Below are 20,917 nucleotides of genomic sequence, written 5' to 3' on the forward strand. Positions count from 1 at the left end.
CTCAGTCTGAGGGTGCGAAACCTAATTGTTGCACACCGGCAGCGCAGCAGTGGCAAAGGTGGAGGGCCTGCTTCACCACTTAGACTGCAGACATGCGAGGAGCGCTGCAGCAATGTCCTCCACCTTGAGGCCATCCATGGAATTGGCGATGCTGAGACAGGAGTGAGCCCACCTGCAGATGCTGGTAAGTGCACACATTTCAATGCCATGAGTACTTGTTAAGGCCAGGAGTGCCCCAAAGGACCCATTTATGACCCCCCCCCAGTCAGTGCAGGAGTGCACCAAAGGATCCATTCATGACCCCCCACCCGCAGTCAGTCCAGGCGCGCCCCAAAGGACCCATTCATGACCCCGCCCCAGTCAGTGCAGGAGTGCCCCAAATGACCCATTCATACCCCCCTCTCCCCAGGCAGTGCAGGAGTGCCCCAAAGGACCATTCATGACCCCCCCCTCTAAGTCAGTGCAGGAGTGCCCCAAAGCACCCATTCATAACCCCCCCCCAGTCAGTTGCGGAGTGCCCCAAATGACCCATTCATTGTGCAGGAGTGCCCCAAAGGACCCATTCATAAGCTTCCCCCCCAGGTAGTGAAGGGGTGCCCCAAAGGACCCATTCATGACTCCACCCCCCCCCCCCACTCAGTGCAGGAGTGCCCCAAAGGACCCATTCATGACCCCCCCAGTCAGTGCAGGAGTGCCCCAAAGGAACCATTCATGCCCCAGACGATAAGCAACACCCCCAGAATACATGGCCATCAACAGTCATATGCGTGTAAATGCAAATGGTCACTGATCAAACTGTCTGATTCTGATGCATGTGATGGACCCATCGGCTACCACCACACAACTAATAGCATGCCCTCTTTGTCCCCACAGCCATTTCAAGTGACAGTGACAACGCCCAAAAGGCGAGGCAATGTGCACCTGCACGTGGGCGACCCGGCACCCCTGCCCAGGAGGAAGACGCAAGCTGCTCAGCAACTCAGCCACCAGCTGTATCTGGTACGGATGTACCAGCCAACACCACCATCACCACGCTGCCTGCTGCCACACAGGTGCCACGCCCACCCATCATGCCCACAGAACCCACCCCTGAAAACATCTGCACTGCGGAGGAGGCTGCAGGCAGTGACCCAGCACTGCAGGCTGATGTAGGGCCACGGGTGAGGTGCCCAACCTGGATGACCTGTCATCCCTCCAAGACCTCCAGTTCAGCCCACTATATCTACCTAATCCAATGAGGTCGCCAACCCCCTCCATGGCTGAACTGAATGCCCGCATGCAGCGGATGGAGGATCAGCAGACCACCCTTACCCAGCTAGTAGAAAGGCTGCTGGAGGAGTCCAGGTTGCAGCGGGAGGAGGCCAGTCTGCAGCGGGAGGAGGCTAGGCTGCAGAGGGAGAGTTATAGTGCATCTGTGCGTCGGCTCTCCAGGTCCATTGGACGCTTTGCCACCACCATTGTGACCCTGGCACGCCATGCCCGGGAGGGCAACAACAACACGTCCAGCATAGCGGAGTCCATGTTGCTTGCCCAGCAGGCATATCTGGGACATTTGCCAACTATTCCAGCAACTGTGCCATCCACAAGCAACACCCCATCCAGCTCCACCTCTGCCAGCCCACGGACGCGCTCAATTCGCCTAACGGGGCCCTCAGGCAAGGATGCCCATCGAAGAAGCGCACACGCAAATGATGCCATGTGTGTTTGGCAGTGCAGGACACATACATGGACAAGAACGGTGTAAGGGGGTGGGTACGTTTGGGTGTTGGGGGAGGTCCATTAGGGGGTTAGTAATTTGGGGCCTGGTTGGGGGTGGGTATGTTTGGGTGGTGGGGGAGGTCCATTAGGGGGTTAGTAATTTGGGGCCTGGTTGGGGGTGGGTACGTTTGGGTGGTGGGGGAGGTCCATTAGTGGGTTAGTAATTTGGGGCCTGGTGTGGGTGGGTACGTTTGGGTGGTGGGTGGGCACAAGTGTACAGCTTTCCTACCCAATGCACCTTCTTCCCTGTTATGTTAAAAATATATTATCATTGAGAAAATCATTTATGAGTGGACATCCATCATTTCATTTGCAGTCCATCAATGTATTAACTGGCATAGTCATATCCATGCAATGCTGTCAATGTGCAGTCTCTCAAAAGTAAATGCGAATTAGTGTATCCCGTGCTCTTTGGCCATCTTGTGCACCCCCAGGAGGAGGTGGAGCCATCCCATCCCCATCCGCAGCTTCATCACCATCATCATCCTCTGTGTCTGGGGCAGCGGAATGTTCCTGCGGAAGCACAGATTGTGCAGCATGGCACAAACTAGCGTAATTTTACCCGTCTTCACTAGGCTGTAGAGCAGTGATCCGCCAGATCTGCTCAAGCAGAGGAACCGGGCCTTCAGTAGTCCAAATGTCCTCTCAATCATGCCACGTGTGCAGACGTGTGCCCTGTTGTACGCCTCCACATGCCTGTTCCTTGCCCTCCGTACAGGCGACATCAGCCATGGCGTGAGTGCATATCCAGCATCACCTACATGGGATGTAGATGTGGGGGACATGTCATGGACATGTCAGTGTTTGTTGTATCATGTCTTCGTCAGATACAGTGCAATCTTGTGTCATTGATCATTCATCCATATGTGCCAAGCAGTGGTTGGACCGGTAGGTGATTACCATTCCTGGGTCATTGTCGTTGACGTTGGCATCTGGACATTGACCAACGAATTGATGTGCATATGTAGTTGCCCCTGCGGGCAATAGTGGTTGGTAAGTATGGCATTGTGCATTGAAGTACACACATGGCGGAGTCAATCAATTGACTGTGATGATGTTGTCGATGCAGCATGTCTCATGTGCAGGCATCATGTGCATTGGGGGGGCAGTGGTGCATAGTGTGGGTGGATGTATTGAGTGGCTCCAGTTGCATGGGCCTGTGGTAGTATCGGTTGTGTGTCTCATGTGGCAGGGTGTGTACGGGCACACTGTGGCAACCTGTCATGTGTAGCTTTGTGATGTGTGGGTTGTGCTGACTGTTCACTACATGGGTGGGGGGTGATGCATGTGCAGTCGTAGCAGCCCACTCACATAGGTCATTGCCCTGGACACACACAGACCCCTTCCACAGGGCTTGTGTATTGGCAGTTGTACTCACCCAATAGCCATGTGCTTTGTCCAGCATAGCGTTCCATGTACCGTGGCAATGTCGAATTCGGCAGAACCATTGAGTCATGTGTTGAGCCCGGGAAACATGCGCAGCAATGTTTTATCACTTGACGGCATCACATACCATCTGTACATTCAGTGAGTGGTACTGTTGCGGTACACCATCTCGATAGCATGTGGTACTGTCAGCTCTATGTGGGTGCAGTCTACTGCACCTATGCAATTTGGCATGCCTGCAATGGCATGGAAGGCCAACTTGGTGGCAATGACCTGGGCAAGGGTACAGGGTAGGGCGATGGGTTCCGACACATGGCGCAACAGGGCATCCAGTACCTGTACCAATATTTTTGAGAAACAGGGTTGTGAGAGCCCGTGTAGCTCACCAACTGTGTGCTGATAAGTTCCGGTGCCAAGAAAATGCAGTTCCAACACCACCTTCAGGAGGGGGGATGGCAGTGGTGATGTCTATGTGGCTGCTGATGTCGTCCTCTATCATGGTGGTGATGTACATGATTGTTGGACGGTCCATCATGGTGGTGATGTACATGATTGTTGGACGGTCCAGCAGGTATAATGTGTGGATCTGTCCTGGGGTCAGGTTCCACGGTGAGGCCCTGATGCGTGGTATTGCAGGCTGCATGTTGGGATGTGCCGGCTGAACAATAGGGTTTGGCATGTGTACTGGGTTTGCTAAGTGCCTGCCTGGGCCTCCTCCGCCTACGCCTCATCCTCCTCTGCACCATTACTGCCATCATGTGCAGTGCTGCCTGTTGGTTCAATAGCCCCAGTCCCAATGCTGCTAGAGCTGCTGTCTGCATAGTTCTGTTTGGAGTTGGCCTGGGTGTGGTCCTTTTGTAGGCTCCCAGTGGCCTGCTGGGTCCAGCTAGGCTCATTTGGTTCACCTGTGGCCTGATTCAACTCACCAGGCACTGTTTAACGTCATGTTCGCCATGGCAACGATACCGCCACCGTGTTCACGGTTTTTGCGCTATTTTTGTGGAGGTGTTTCCATGTCCGTGATACTCGTAATGCTTGCGGTGTTACGTATTGCCAGTAACGGGGGTTTTCTGTGCAGGCGAAGTTTACGGGTGCCTTGACTCCACGGTGGCGGTTTATAGTGGTGGTATTTCCGGGTTCGTAGGTCATAATTTGGCAATCGTGGAAACGGTGCCGGTATGGTTATACCGGCAACGATAAGCCCGGACCGGCAAACTCGTAATGAGGCCCATTATCTCTCCACTTTTAGTAAAGAGTGCAACACAACTTCTTATTGGGAATCAAAAACACTTCCACAACTCATCTGTAACCACAACAATGTTTTGCCAAAATGATTCCACACTATGTCAACAACACTATTTTTTTCAAGATGATTTCACAACAGTTCACACAAAATGCCTTCTGCGAACTTGCTACTTCTTCTTCACAGCCTTTAACCACACCACACCACAGTACTAAAATGACTTCTTCCTGGCCCACTGGCTTGCCACTTTCAACAACATCAATGTTGATTACTTTTTCTGGGAAGACATGATACACATTGGTGCTATTTGGGACGCCATTGTGATTGCTTCATGCAATGCAGGTTATACTCCTTTCATCCTGAATTCTTCTTATCAAGAGGGCTTCTCTCTTGCCACTCTTGTTTGCCCACTTTTATATGAAACACTTGCTGAAAATGTCTCTCAAGCATACGTGCTCTTCTTTGGTTTAGACAATGCTTGTTGGGGTCTTTACCAACTAGTGCCTCTTCCTCACTTTGGCAATAAAGGTTATCATTATCTTGCTTCAATCTTGCCCTCTCTTGGCTTTGGCACTGGTGGTTATTATCAGTACGCCTTAGTATTCCCCTGTCTTTGCTTTGGCAATTATGGCTATTGGTAATTGGCGGTAACATTGCCCTTTCTGGTTTTGGCAATAATGTTGGCTTTCAGGATAACAATCATAACCTTTAATTTCTTGCCTGCTAAAAAAGTTCTTATCACGCCACTTCAACTTCTTTACATCAGTTCGGTATTTAAAATAAGCACTAGTGACCAGCGGGCGATTACAGAGCGTACCAGGGTTATCTATTATTGGTAAACTCACTGGTTGCTACATAGACGTCAGTTCATTCTGCTGCCAGAGTGCCTTCTGTTTCCTCCACTGCCTCCTGCATGCAAACTCCTCTGGTTCACTTCCAAAAGCCTGTTCCAACTGGGAAAGGGGCATTCCTTGCTCCAGGAGAACTCGGTCCTCACCTGCCACCAGAGCACACTTCTTTAGGGGGAAAGCTTTTCACTATAATGCTTCCTGCCGTGCGAACCTCTGCATACAAGGCCATCAGAGGGAAAGTTTCCCTTAACGCTTCCCACTGCGCAACCTCTGCATACAAGGCCATCAAAGGTGGAGACCCTCTCGGAACCGACATCCGCTGTACAACTAGCAGAGCTCTGGAGACTTTTCTCTCCTTCTTCTGCTGTCATGGCAACATGGAGTCATGACAATCACTCCACATTCTGCTTCTCCTTCTACTACCAATGGCCTGCACTTGAGGGGGTCTTATATATTCAAAAGTCCCGCTTAGGTGTGGGTCATTAGTACCACCAGACTGCAGCTTGCAGTCTGGTCCCTCTGAATCCCTCTTTCTCATCCCAGTACTTTGGGCATTGTGGGACTTGAAGTCCCCAATGTTAAAATCACTTCTTTTGTTCTAAATTTTATCTTCAACTTTACTCATTTCACTCTTATTATTAATGACATCTTCAAAAGGAGTTTTAAACAGTCTCAAGGACTGGTTCGGATTTAAATGAAAGTTAGTTTTATCAGAACTTAAGAGGTTAATGTTCTGATGTCCCCATTTATGATTCCTCTGTTTAGTACAAGAGCTTTCACTATCACAAATGTGGGCATCTTTGTACAAGGAAGTCTTCTTTTTGATAAATGATTAATTATGACAATTTTCACAACCAACCAGATAGATAGCTTTGGGAAAGGAAACTTCACTCCGACAACAAGCCATTAGATACTCTGCCATTACAGAAATCTCTCACTCTGAGGAAGATAAATACAGCGTTTCTCCCAATGGAGTCGTCCTGTTCGCTTGGGGCCCTTCTCCTCCCAGGTGATCCTCCCGGCTAATACCACCCCAGGGTTAGGATCAGCTAGCGGCTGTCTTCCCCTGGCCACCTGGCATGAGACCTTAGGTGGGGTCTTTGTGAAGACTCTGCAGGATTCCTCAAATCTGACAGTTCTTTGGGAGGAGATGCAAAGAGTGGGATCCTGCATATTCAATAAGGGTGAAGGGATGAATAAATACTTTCCAACCAAATGTTCAAGCCACGGGGAGGACGCAGGTTACAATGCCCCTTCCAACCTGGCCCTGTCAAAACGTCACCGTCTATCTCATTGCTGTTGTTGGTAGAACTGGATGTACAACCCTTTGGGATGAATGATATGGGTAATTACAACATCACAGAATGGAATGAAGGTGTTAAAAGGGGAGTTGCTTTCAAGGACTGTCTGTAAAATAATCATCTAAACAGAATTACATATCTAGAAGTACAGGTAAGTAACATATGGTTTTCGTAGTCTAAAACCAGCTCGTTTTAAAATGAGATTGTATAGGAAACAATTTTACATTAAGCCAAGAAAAGGAAATTGAAGAGCTTTAATGTTTGTTTTTCATTTCTATATTGCACTGTTGAAGAGTGCTTTGTCCGGAAACCTCAGTGTCTCATCTATGTGGATTTAGTAATACATGGTTTACGTTTTCACTATTTAGTTGAATGTGTGTCCAATTTGTTATTGGAATATGGAATAAAACATAAATTAGTAGTTGTATTCATGTGTATTAATTTATTCATTTTTAGGTAGACAAGTCAAAGCCAGTGGGTGCGAAGACTTCATCACAGTTGCGGTCGCAAAGTTCTAGACAGCCTTCCAGATGCAACTGTGTTGAAGCTCCAATAAAAAGAGGTATGTTAAATGTTGAGTTGGCTTCTATATTCGAAATTGAATTGTTGTGAGAGTAGCGTCAGTGGAGATGTGGAAGAAGTCAGTAAGAATAGTCCCTGTACTTTGTGTGCTGAAAACCTAGTGTAGTGTCATAAATGTGTTGATCCCAAACCATGCCATCGCTGAAAAAGACAGCAATGAGCACTTTAAACAAATGCAATACACATGTTACCAACAGGCAAAATGTGTTTCTTTTCTCTTGACCAGGACATGCCTCTTTTTGCCTGTTTGGTACTGAATGCAATTTTTGAAAATTTAATCTTGAATGTACACTATTGTGGGAGATGCACCTGTTTAATATTGCAGATACAAATGATTACTTTACTTTTTGTAGGTCTTGCTTTGTTAAATATTGATTATTCTGTCCTTAAAATATCCAATTGGCAAAAACACTTTAAGTGCCATTTGCTTAGGTATGTTTACATCCCCCCTATACCGATTTCTTCACGCTTCACACAGATTTATTGTATTTACAAGTAACACTTGTTCATTTTTAATTTTTTGGAATTCTTATTAGATGCAACTAACAGGACAGTTGTATCTAACAAAATAATAAAAGTCCAGATGTATGTTTGCCCTTGTATGTTTGTCTGCTGCAGTATCTTTGCGTGTTGTCACCGCTAGAGGGAACCGTTGCCTTAGGTTATAGAGAGACAATGGCAATTTGCATAGCTTTGCCTGTTGTCACCGCTAGACGGAGCTGATGCCTTTAGGATATATAGTGGTCGTACTGTGTTAATGAAAACCTGCACTTTGGCCTTTGTACACAGGCTCTTATACTAGTATATAAATAATTAAATACATTTGATGCTAAGAAAGAGGGAACATATACACTGAAATATTGTGCAACTTATCATGAGCATTTGAACTCAAATGTTCTCAATATTTTACCCCAGAAACTCCTAAATATACATAAATTATAAGGCAAATCGATGAATAGCACAAGTGATCAGAAGAGTCTAGACAGAAGAGCAGTAGCTGAAAACAGTGTTTTCCTTATTAAAAGGACAACATAGAGCCATATAAGGGCAGAAACACAACAACAAAGGAAGGGATAACTAAGAAGCAGATGAAAACTGGGGGCAGTGAGGGAAGAGTAGAGGGGGTTGTTAAATTGAGGGGAATATAAAATAAAGGAGTTGTAAAAGGTTAGTTGTAGAAATCATTAAGTCACCATTTTATTATACTTTCTATTGTGACACAAGACCAACAAAACACACAAAATATTATATGTTTCAAACAGTTTAGGTCCACAAGGTCTAGTGTAATTAAGAGACTCAGACCCTATTCATCTTCTATCGACAACCATTTTGTCAGTTGTGCACTCCACAGCCCAGAGCTGTCCATATGGTTAACCTGCCTCAGTCCGTCCCAACCATAAACAATAGGGATTACCATATCGGCACACAGGTAACTGGTGCTTCCGAACTGCATCCAACGACACCACAGGTTTCTGAATCTTCCTTCCCGCTATCCGACTCACACACCCTACCCCCTTTCTTACAGAGTCATTCACAGCAAGGCTAACATTATTGGCAGAAAGCTTCTATACAAGAACACTTTGCATTACTTTACCTTTATTGATAAACACAGCAGGTGTGCCTGGATGAATGTGTAAAGGGACTACATTTGCAACTGAACTCGTGAGAAGAATAACAATGATGAAAGTGGTTATGATGGGGTATCTTTTAAAGGGTGAAAGGGCTTACGAAGGTCAATCCATCCTTGTCAGGATTCCATAATCTAACTGACACTCTCAGGGATATAGCATCCCATTCACTTTTTGTCTCACATCTAACGTATATTGTGCCAAGTACACTTCTTGGCTTCAATTCTTCTTAGTCCTAGAGATATTGCACCCAGTATATTTCTTGGCATCTTCTATCAGCAAATATTAACTTCCCATTGCTTAGGGTACTACGTACAGAATTCTCCCACCAGCAAGTATTTCCCTCACCTTGACTAGGGTACTTCCAAGACACACTCTTGCCACTACGTATGTCACCCCCCTTACATCGGGTATTACAATGACACACTCTTACCAGCAAGTATTTCTACCCCTTGCATAGGTTCATTGTCATGCTGCATTAGTTTAACCCAAGAGCCTGAAGTTGTCCTCCTTGGCCAAAGCTCTCTATCCTTTATCAGGTTGTTGTTTCTCCTTCTTGATCTCCTGGCTTTTGCCAGGCTCAGTGAAATAGTTATCAGTAAGCTTCCAGCACTTGACCCTTCTTTGCTCCTGGGCTCTACCTGTGTCTCAGATATTTCTCACTGCAAACTTGTAACTTTCATTCTTCCGGGCATCCTAGTCTTCTTGCATGCCTAAGGTATAGCCCTCAGCAGGCTTATGGCTCTCTTGCTCCCTGGCTTCTTCTCAACTCCTAATGTCTTTGACATTTGTTATGTTTTCCTGGGCTCTTTTTTTAGAACTTCTGATTGCTATTATACAGCAACTCCTAATGTTTGCCTTTCCTGCCCCATTCCCTATCCAACAAGGGATGAACCCTCCACTGGTTCCCCATCGGTCCCCAAAGGTGTTTCTTCCCTCATTAGGTTATCCAGCTGCCAGCCCATCACCCACTAGGCTGGACAAGCTTCTGTGCCAGAGGGGGGAATCATGGTTTTCTCTGGCTAGGTAAGTATAACAGCAGGGTTCATTTAGGTGAGTTTCAGTCTATGTAAAGTCGCTGGATGAGTCAGGTCCCTCCTGATCGGCCCGATCTGTGCAGTGTTGTGTCTCTAAGTACGCAGAGAATAGACTATGCTTTGCCCAAGTCAGGTGGGTGTCAGTGGCCAGCTGATCTTCATTGTGGGTGCTGAATAACTGGGTATTTATAAGGGGTCACAAGGCTTTTAACAGGGACTGCCCGTGAATCCCTCAGGTCCATCTCATTTGCCTCTCTATTCTGTGTCGGTGGATAAAAATATATCTGGCATACGGTCTCATCTTGCTTGAGGGTCCGGGAGTTGAGGAGTGGCTCTGGGGGATCCTTCATATACCACCTCTTGGTGGCACTTTTCGTGACTTGTGGGCACCTCCAGCTACATGGGGTCACCCTTCCTTCCTTCAGGCTGCCCAAACCATGTGACTTTGTCCTACCACACATCTCTTCTTCCCGTATGATATATTTTACTTTGAAAATATTATCCTCTACCCAACCCTTATATGTTGGTTTGAACACCCTCAGAATACCTTTCTTAGCAATTACTAATGTCCTGTACAGAGACAGTCTCGTACCAGTTGGCAACTTCAGAGTGTGTGGTCCGATACTAAAGATGGTTAGCAGAAGAAGCTTTGTCTATAGTACAGATTGTAAGGACCGAAATGATTTCATAGCCACACCTGCTTTCAATGATTAGAAAACCTCTCACAATCACAAGCACACTGCTGTTTTTACAGGCCCCGGAAATCTCTGAATCTACTAGCACACACCTGACATTGCTGCTGGTGTCCAGTATTTCACAAACATGATTTTCCGCTGGATGAGTCCAAGATTCAGGTCTACTCTCACAGTGTTCATGTTAGAACAAGCCTCAGACCAGAATCCATCAGAGATTGGGGTGTGGATTTTCCTCACCCATTGCAATCTGTAGACGCGCTGCAATGTTTTTGTGCACTGATTTAATAGTTGGTAAAAGATAGATAGAAGCAGAGCAGGCATTGCAGCAGGAAAGCTAAAGAAGCAAGTGTGATTGATTGGTGGTGACATGCAAAACTTCCCATAGTACTGGAAATAAGGCCGGGAGCTTATCGTGCCTCATTGGATCCTGGTTATGGTTATGCAACTTGTATTTACATTGCAAAAGTCACTAAGTCCACTAAGGAGCCGTTTGACCACATAACCGTGGCCACATAAGATGCATGCCGAGGCCCAGGATTTCCAGTTTAATGTTTTATTGTTCAGTTTCAGAGTCGAGTTGCCCTAAAGGGAAGCATCAAGATGTAAGAGTAGTCAATATTATTAACACACAGCAAGTAGGCTGAATCCCTTCTCCGCATATCCTTCGTGAAGGAACACCACCAAATGGTGACCTCATGAGTTCAATGATACATTTTCCCATTAGAAACCATTATACAACAGATTCTCACCTAACTACCTAATGGCACTGATCTGTCAACTTCAACCCAGTGTTTCTCCCGAGGAGTGATGCTTAATGGCAGAACGTGTTCTATTCTCAAACTAACGGACATCTCACAGATCAATTAAATCACAAATAACAGTTCAATGTTGAGTAGGAAATCAGAGACAAGGTTATTCATTATTTGGGTCTCAAGTAAAAGATCTCTCTATCACCTGAGACACTAAATGCTCATCCAGGTACCCAAAGTTGGATTCCAGTGGTAATACACTGTAGTAGTCCATCAGAGCGCATGACATGTGATAATAGGTAATGGGGTACACATATTACAGTACTATGTGTCCTTCTATAGCTGAAAAGGGTGTTCCGGCATCTGAACAGTCTAAGCAAATGCTGTAAGGAAGGGATACACCATAGTGACTCTGGGTTTTACCGTCTGTCAGGAATCCTGGATTCCTTCTGAAACTATATTTCCCTTTCTTTGCTTAAGGGTTATAGCACCTAGTATGCTTCTTGGCACTCTCCCACACTCATCAAAACCACAGAAGGTGGGCGTCCCCTTCTTCATGGTCATCTCTCTGTCAACACAAACCAAAAGTGATGCCTCATTGGACCATTATCGAATCTTCGTTAATAAAAGGACAGAGCTGCTTGAAGGGGAAAACAGGTAGAAATTCAGAGTGGGCAACTAAACTATCAATCTCAATTTGTATAAAACACCTTTTTTATTAAGTACTTATTTTCTTTTTAAAAAATTAGACATACAGGTATATCACAATTATGAATACAACACTACATAATTAAACGACATTTGTCATTGCAATATACATAAAAATAGTGATTATCTCAAAATAGCCCAGAATCAATTTAGTGTATACACTGCATCCTTTTTACAGTGCAAGTGATTTCATACAAATGGTAGGACCTGGTGGAACAGACCATCTCAATCTAATGTCCTAACATTAAATCTTTCTAGTGGAAGAAATACCATACAAGTGATGTCCAAATACAGGTGTTTATGGGAGGACAGCAAAAGACATCCTTGATGACATAATTAAACAACCCTCTATTGTAGTTTTGACGCTGTGCTGTCTAGAGACTCTTTGATGGGTTCTGACGCCCGTCTTTTTTTAGGACTTGTATAGGGATCGTGAAGATCTTCTCATAAAGTAATTTGTGATATTTTACTATTTTCTGTTTGACTCAAACTTGGGGCGGGTCCATATTCCTTTAGTCCACAGCCCATGTATCAGAAGCAATCCTAATTTAATGGCTCTTTTGCGAGTAATGCGCTGTCTGGTAGGTTATTCCGTCTTCCTCTTTCGGAGTTTCACAGCCAGGCGGGCGGTGCGGGTATCTCAGCTGTTTTACTATGCAAGTAATGTGTGCTATTCCGTCTTCATCTTTGCCGAGTTTCACAATGAGTCGGGCCGTGCCGTTATCTCAGCTGCCTTACTTGAACTGGGAGATGAATTTATCACAGACATCATTTTCAGCACTATTCAGCATCTATTACACAGCTATTGGCCATCCTGCCGTGCTGTGTAATAGACGCTGAATAGTGCTGAAAATGATGGCTGGGATAAATTCATCTCCCAAGATAACGGCAAGATGAAGGTGGCACTCTGTACCATCACTATTACTGGACCAGCGAATTATGATCCATATTGCTGGAAACACCAGCACCAGTAACACCACACTCTGTGCTACTGGTGTCAGAAACACAGGCAACAGTAGTACCGGCATCCCCCAGACACCTGCCGGTAACACCGGCATCACAGGACCGCAAGCACATTATGAGCATGGATATCCAGGTACTACCGGCAGAAAAATGCCAGTTATGTTATGTTGGCAAAATTTATTGAGTGCACGTACACCCAAAGGCATCATGGCGCTAGTAGCATGAAAGGAGATTTTAATGATATGCAAGCTTCTAGAAAAGTGTTGTTTTCAATAGCCGACGAAAGGCAAGATGGTCAAGATGGTCAGCGGTCCCTTGTAAGGCAAGAGGAAGATCGTTCCAGGCTTTAGCGGCCTTCACCGAAAAGGCTCGCCTCCCTGATCAGGATAACCTAAACTGAGAGATCCACTACAAGAAGGGCCGACTAGGATCGGACAGAGCGAGTGGGCACATAGTGCACAAATTCGCTTCAATGCCATAAAAAGCCTGATGCACATGGACTTAAACATGATCCAATCAGCAACGGGGAGCCAATGTAGTTGCCTCAGCATTGGAGACGTGTGCTGCGAAAGGGGGGTGAAAAATAGATCTTTCAATTTCAATTGAATTCTGGAGTAATTGTAACTGCTTAATCAAGTAGTGGGACTGCGTCAAGTAGAGCGAATTACAGTAATCCAGTACACTCAATACCAGAGCAGCGACCACCGGAGCCTGGCATGCTGTATGAATGAAAGGGAGGACCTTCCGAAGAACACAAAGCTTAAAATGGCCGGTCTTACAGATCGCTGCCACCTAATCATCCATGGCCAGGGAAGCGGACATTTTTACCCCCAAATTCCTGACCGACAGGACAGGCATGGGGAGAGGGCCAAGAGAAGAGGGCCAAAAGTCAGCGGTCCAGAACAAATGGGGAGATGTAGTTCCTGCAACCAAAACCTCGGTTTTACTACCATTTAGCTTTAGCCAATTAGTCATCATCCATACCCCTAGTTCCTCAAGACATTTACGTCAGCCGAGCAGCTGTCACAGATTAAGGTCCAATCTGACCAGAATCTGGGTATTGTCCGCGTATGAATAATAGCAGAGCCCATGCTCCCACTGCATGAGGAGCAGAAGAGATCTAATATAAATATGCAAAATAGGGGACAGTGCCGATCCCTGAGGAACCCCACAACAAAGTGAAACAGGAACAGAGCGAAAGGGAGGAAGAGAGACTGACTGGGAGTGGTCTGCCAGAAAGGCCAAAAGACGGGAGATCAGGGTGGAGTGGTCAACCATGTTAAAAGCAGCCGACAGATCTAATAACAAGACTGCTCCGACACCATCCTAATCCACCAAGCACACCAAATCGTCAAGCACTGAGTTCAAGACACATTCAGTGCCTCTCCCAGGCTGAAAACTGGATTGAAACAAGTCAAAATACTGGGAGGACTCCAAGAAGTTGGGCAGAAGGGGGGAAACCAGAGCTTCCAAAACTTTCATCAGGAATGGCAAGAGCGAGGTGGGACGATAATTGGCCAGCACTTTGGGATCCCAGGAAGGTTTTTTAAGCAAAGGAATGACCAAGGCATGCTTAAGTGAGAACGGGATTGCTCCAGTAGCAAAAGAGGTTTTAACTGCCGTGGTAATATGGGCAATCATATCAGCCAGAGGTATAGCATCTGCAGGGGAAGTAGATTTCAATCGCTGAATACCTAACAATACATCAGAATTAGAGAAGACATGGATTTCCAGTAGTACCGGAAAATCCATGCTGGCAACACTGGCATCGCCGGCCAGGTGGTAAATAGTCTTAGGTGGTGCAAATGAGGCCACAGGTGCACCAATTACCCCAGATGCACCAACACAACCAGGAACAGTAGAAAAGGCCCACACCTACCCCAGACCACTCCCCCAACACAACCATGTTGCCTCTCCCAGCATTGGACATGGAGGTGATGCACGCTGCATTGCAGCTGAAGGAGCTGGAGCTGCACCAATGGCCAGAGGAAGGAGGAGGAGGAGGAGGGAAAGGAGGAGGAGGAGGAGCAGGAAGAGGAGAAGTATGAGGAAGAGGAGGAAGATGATGCTGGGATGCAAGTGGCGAAGCGGAGGCAAGCTGTTATACCCCGCACACGGGCCACACCCTGGGCCCTGACAGATGAGCAGATGCGCACCTTTTACCGGCTAAACAGGGAGACAATACATGAAATACTGATCGGGACTAATCGAGTACTACCGCAGGTTTATTCTAAATTTCTCCAGCAAAACATCCAGACTGACAGACAAATTTTAAAATGCAGAGCCCCAAAAGATCAGATGGGAAGAGGAAGATGAGATCTGTTATACGACTTTGAAACAAGCCCTATGCCAGAGCCCCATTTATGAAATCGCAGATTTTTTTGAAAGAATTCATTCCCTAGACTGATGCTTCCTTAATGGGGGTTAGGATCCGTTCTGTCACTAAACCATGATGGTTTGGAACATCCAATTTTGTACATCAGAAAGCTATTCCCTCGAGAGAAGAACTACTCCGTCATCGAGTTCGAGGCACTGGCAATCAAGTGGGCAGTAGTTCACCTACAAAAAGTAGCTATGGGTCATAAGTTTCACCTAATGACAGACTATTCTCCTCTAGTATGGATCAGTCAGAGGAAAGAATCCAACCCTTGGTTAATGCAGTGATTCCTGGGCCTTCATTTCTACTGCTTAACAGTAGAACACAACGGAAGGGCCGGGCGCATGCTAATGTAGACTTCCTCTCCTGGTTTCCCTGCACCCGTTCCAACCCGCATTGGGGAAGGGTATGTGAGAAACCGGAGGGTATCCTCACTCCTACTCTCCCTGGATCCTCTGCTCACTTGGTCAGGGAAAGGCCATCGCGCTTGGATCCTGACCCTTTGGGTGGAGAAGCGTGGGATGATCACCTGGGTGGAGGATCCTTGGGCATTTGGAAAGGTGTACTCATAGGCAAGGCATGGTATCCCCCTTTTCTCTGTGAAAACCAACCTAACCCCCCCCCCCCCCCGACCGTCGTCACACACCTTTATGGGCTATTGTACAACAGTTCCCCTCAATGTTCCTCTTTCAACCTATTACAGTACTGGGACGAGGAAGAGGTGACTGGGTATAATGAGCACCAGTGAATCATTTCACCACTACTGAGACAAGGAAGATGCCTTCAAAGGGCAGTAAAGGTCAAGCATGTCCCTCTAATTGCAGTCAGGCAATGCCATTTTGAATCCAACCCTGCACCCTGTCAAATGGTTGCAGGTGCATAAGAAGGAAGGAAACCAGCGACACAGGGACCAGCAAGGAGGTCTGTGTGGGAGAGTCCAGCAGTGTCCAGTTTGTGGAGAAGTAGCTATGGTGGGTCCTGCAGAGAAGCCATGATGCCGGCAGACAATGCAAAGAACCTCCAGCAGCAGGCCGGCCATCAGGAAGACACAGGAATGGAAGCCTCTGTGGTCGGAGACACGCAGTCAGAGCTGCGACTGAAGGAAAAGAAATCAAGTTGCCGCCAGCTTCCGTGGAAGGCAAGCGAAGCTGCCGGCAAGTGCAGAAGAGCATCAGAAGTGCTCGTGTTTAAAGGGACGCCAGCGGGAGAAGCAGAAACCGAACAGCGCACCTGCCTGGAGGGACTGCCAGGGACCAGTGAGTGAACGTAGAGAGTCACTTGCACTGGGGCGCTCCTGAGGCTGTGGGAAAGCAAGGTGAATGCCGAACAAACGAAACAACATGGGAATAATAAAAAAACCCAGAGACATGGGTTGGTGGAAAATTAAGCGACAAAGCAAATGCTTACAAATATTAAATACCAAACTGAATTAAACTATTATGGGTAAAGTCTCAAACAGATGATAAATGAATATGAAAGGCAAGCAGACATTGCCGGTTTGAAAGCAAAGGGCAGAGGCAAGAGAATAAGAGTGGAAGATTGCGAGAGAGCATGGCCGCAAGGCGGTAAAGAAGCAAACTCACCACCAAGTGAACTTTATGCAAGAATACAGTGTGGCACGGCCCAGGACTGGTCACGGATATATGATACAGTGTGGCAGAGCCAAGAGGCTGACAAGGGGAGGCCAAGTGAAGGTGAGACTTTTGTATAAAGATAAGAGACTGACAAGGAGAAGCCAAGTGAATGTGAACATTCACAGAGTAGCAAATGCAGAAGAACCTGCGTGGGCCAAAGAACCTAGGGTTCCTGGTTGCACAACCTGTATTGGGTGGACCATGTGGTCTGACAGCTGTGCCTAGACCAGAGAACCCTCCACTGTGAAACCCAAAGACCTTGTTAAAGCAAACCTGAAGACGTAAGCTGATTGAACTATTAAACGTATCACGAAAGAGTACTAAGTTGATTTGGAGCTATTTTGAACATTGAAAAGCTGAGACCAAATATAAGTTGAGAGGCTGAAGTCGTGGGGAAGGGAACCCTGAGACCGGATGCACTTTAATGCTGTCTTGAGGATGGAGCCCTCAAGACCATTTCTTTAGAACTGTGTTGTCTTGAACTTGGGCAAGGGAACCCTGAGGATTGTGTTGAACTGTATTACCTTGAACTTGAGAAAGGGAACCCCGTGGATTTGTGGAACTATTTGAACTTGGGGAAGGTAAACTTAAGACTTTTGTGTAACTTCCCCCTGGGGAGGGGAAGCTGAAAAGGAAGCTAGGAGCTGGAAGAAGTTCAGAATTTTGTTTTGATCATCATTTCATTGATTGTTGCCATCCCTACACATTGTTTAGCTACAGTTGTGAGGGCTATAATAGGCTTTGGACACAAACAGACTTTTAAGTTGAACTTTCTGACTCAGACTTTCCTTAGTTTTGTTCAGGTAGGCAGATCCCACCTTAGCAATAGGGCAAGTTAGGCCTTCAACCATCCTGACATTTGAGTTAATAAACCACTTTATTTTGAAATGTGAATCTGTTGTCTGTGTCTTGCTTCATGATGCCTTCACAGACTGTATTTCAAAATCAAAGAAGATGATGGTGAATTCTTATTTTGCCGTCTTGGGAGGTTGCACACTCATAACCAGACCCGTCACTTAATAACTTCTTGCGTACCTGTGAAGGTTTTATGGGAGAACAAAGTCTTTCAAAAATATGCTACTAGCTGCAGTGAATAAACATCTGAGCGACTAGGATTTCATTGAAACTGGGGAACAAGTATTGAAACTGACATTGTATAAGGACTATTGTACATTGTTCCCTTTTTCTGTGATTCCTATGCCATATGTTATGAAATGTCCCTCCCGTGAGATGAGAACCTGTTTTTTTAAATTTAGGTGTAATCATATTAACTCTGGAGGTTTTAGGCCTGTGAATTGGCCTTTCACCCGAAAAGAGGACCTGCAGGTTTTGTAAACTGGATGAATTGGAATCACTTCGCCATTCGACTATTAATTGTAGTTTTTTTAACACAACAAAGACTGGTGTTTTTTGGAAAATGTATGCACTCAACTTCAGCTGTTCTAACGGAATCATTGTTGCCACATTTAATGGAAGGGAATCAATTGTCTTTAATAATTACATTAATCGCCTTTTTAAAAGCGATTTTTATATTGTTGGGTGATAGCCGATATATTATTAGGACTCGGGACTGAATTTGTATTCAGGACTAGCTGCTTTTACAGGAACGGATATCTTTTTATATTATAGGCTTGCAAATGAATGTATTTAATGTGCAGTTAGATGAAATATAGAATTTGGTTTATTTTATATTGTTCTAATAATCTGCTTCATATTTATGTAATATTGATGGAAACCTGTAATTGTTTTAGAGTGTGTAATTGTTTTGTGAAAACTTCTTAAACCATTACACAATAAAAAAGAAAAAGATATTTCTCACACGTATTTGCACTCCCCAAGAAGGACAAGGCTTGGTGGATGTCCATCCTCAACCTGTCGAAGTTCAACGAATTTCTCCTGACAAAGAGATTCAAAATGGTCATGCTTGTACTTATCCTACGGGCATTAACAAAGGTGGACTTGGTTGTGTGCTTCAACCTTCAAGACGCCTTTATGCACATAACGATCTGGGGCCGCATCAGAAATTCCTACGATTCTCATTCCAGGGTTCACACTACCATTACAAAGTTCTTTCTTTCAGGCTGCATTTGGCCCAAAGGTTTTCACAAAGGTGACGCACGCTTTCTTGGCAAATCTGCATCTAACAGGGGAATCATGTCTAAGCTGGAGGAGCCAGCAAAACATCGCTTTTTTGTTCGTTTTTCAATTAAAATGAAATAAATTAGAATATAAGGATTTAGCAGCCTTACCTTCATTTCTTTATCTCAATATGCTATGATTCCACCCACCAAGTGATGTTACTGTGAGTGCCTGCCTGTGTTCAACATGGTTGGTCAACTGGTCTGCAAGGGGTACACATCTATGCATGTTTGGATTACTCGCTGTACCGGGTCCGCATACCCTCAAGGATGCGTAATGAGGTCTCGCTATTTGTGACAACAGTCATTCGTGCTGGACCTCACACTAAATGTGGAAACATAGATTCTAACACCAACAAAGATACTTCAATTCATTGAAGTTGAATGGGACTGTGCACATGGGGGAAGGTTCCTACTTTTAGATGCAGTTCATCTTAATAAGATTGGCAAAGAAAAGCCCCCTCCTATACATATGAAACCTTTATAATCAGGTGGGTAGTAGTGGTCGGGAGTCTACATTGGCCAATTCTAAAGTTGAATATGGATTTTGTACTGACACATAGCAAAGCTTAAATGGTATAAGCATAATTGTTCAATTTCTTTTGTTGATTGAATGATCCATTTGACTGAAGTTGGTCAGTACCATTAGATTGAAAAAAAACAATTAGGCTAATACATACCAATGTGTGTAACTGAGGCTCTGTAAAACCATCAGAGAGTTTAAAGTAAGGACAGAGCTAATAACAGATCATTACGCTCTATCGTTAAGGATGGGGGCATGTTTAGGCACCATGGATGGATCCACATTCCTGATGCCCATTAATGTGGCAACTGGAAATATACAAATAATGATGTGGCATGCCACTATGAGTGGTAAAACCCACACAGATATTATACAGGAGAACAGTAGTGCATTGACCTCCATTCTAGCTCACGGTTGTGCTCCGGAAAGGGTCTTACAGTACTAATACCGAGGATTACGGCCAGTTTTGTCACAAAAAAAAGGGCACAGCAGGATATAAGGAAGGTTAGTAGGTTTACTGAAGAATGGTTTTAAAAATGGTTTTATTGTGTCACCAGTTTATACAAACTTTAACACATAAAGAATGCAACCATCACATAAAAACCATTCAAATAATGCATTACAATATATCAAGCATTCATCACACTCAATTATTACACACATGCAATAGATTATGATGATTCTAAAATTAACCTCCTAAAATAACAATTCCATTCTCAATATGTCATGTAATCTACTTCTCCCAGTCTTTTATGAATAGTTACTAAAATTGTAATTAGCGTGATAATCAAGGACGTTCCCTACTTCCCTTCACTCTATTCCAAAAGCACTCATTATCCAAGTGAATATTCACTGAAACCAACCTCCTAAAGTGCAATAATCTAATAGTTCTGGTAGCCAAGCAACTGGACACCCAAATCTTAAGAGTCTCTAAACACTCCTTATTCTTACATAACCTGCAAATGCAGTCTTTCTTTTCAATTTGTCTCACCGGCCCCCATCTCTCCAGGGTGCTTAACAGATTAAACCTGAACCTCATATACACTCGTTGAATCTTACAATTTGCAAAACGTTCCAAATACCCTGGTAGAATCTGTTATGGCTTATTTTGCTTAGCCAGTTCAGAGAATAGTTTGTAATTACCCAGTAAATCTTGATCAGGACTCCACTGGTTGAGTTTTATTTTCCTATGCACTCTAACCGGGTTCTCGATCAAGTGACTTTGGTTCAACCCAGAACCCTCAAGAATATTCTCACATTCTATAATGAACTGTGAAAGAGACTTACAAGAATTATGGACTCGAATTGCAACTAAATCTTCAAATAAGGAATGTTTTGGTAGAT

The 20,917-nt window shown here is 45.1% G+C and overlaps 1 protein-coding gene across 2 annotated transcripts in view; it reads left to right on the plus strand.

Annotated features, from left to right (window-relative positions):
* SPATA6L (spermatogenesis associated 6 like) overlaps positions 1–20,917 on the plus strand; it is a 721,724-nt gene that overhangs the window by 507,739 nt on the left and 193,068 nt on the right. For both annotated transcript variants that reach the window (XM_069625723.1, XM_069625724.1), the window contains one exon: positions 6,996–7,101. In XM_069625723.1, the coding sequence (XP_069481824.1) occupies positions 6,996–7,101 (106 nt within the window). The remainder of the gene's footprint in view (positions 1–6,995; positions 7,102–20,917) is intronic.

This window comes from Ambystoma mexicanum, chromosome 6p, assembly GCF_040938575.1.
Source record: "Ambystoma mexicanum isolate Mex_15411 chromosome 6p, UKY_AmexF1_1, whole genome shotgun sequence".
NCBI lineage: Eukaryota > Metazoa > Chordata > Amphibia > Caudata > Ambystomatidae > Ambystoma > Ambystoma mexicanum.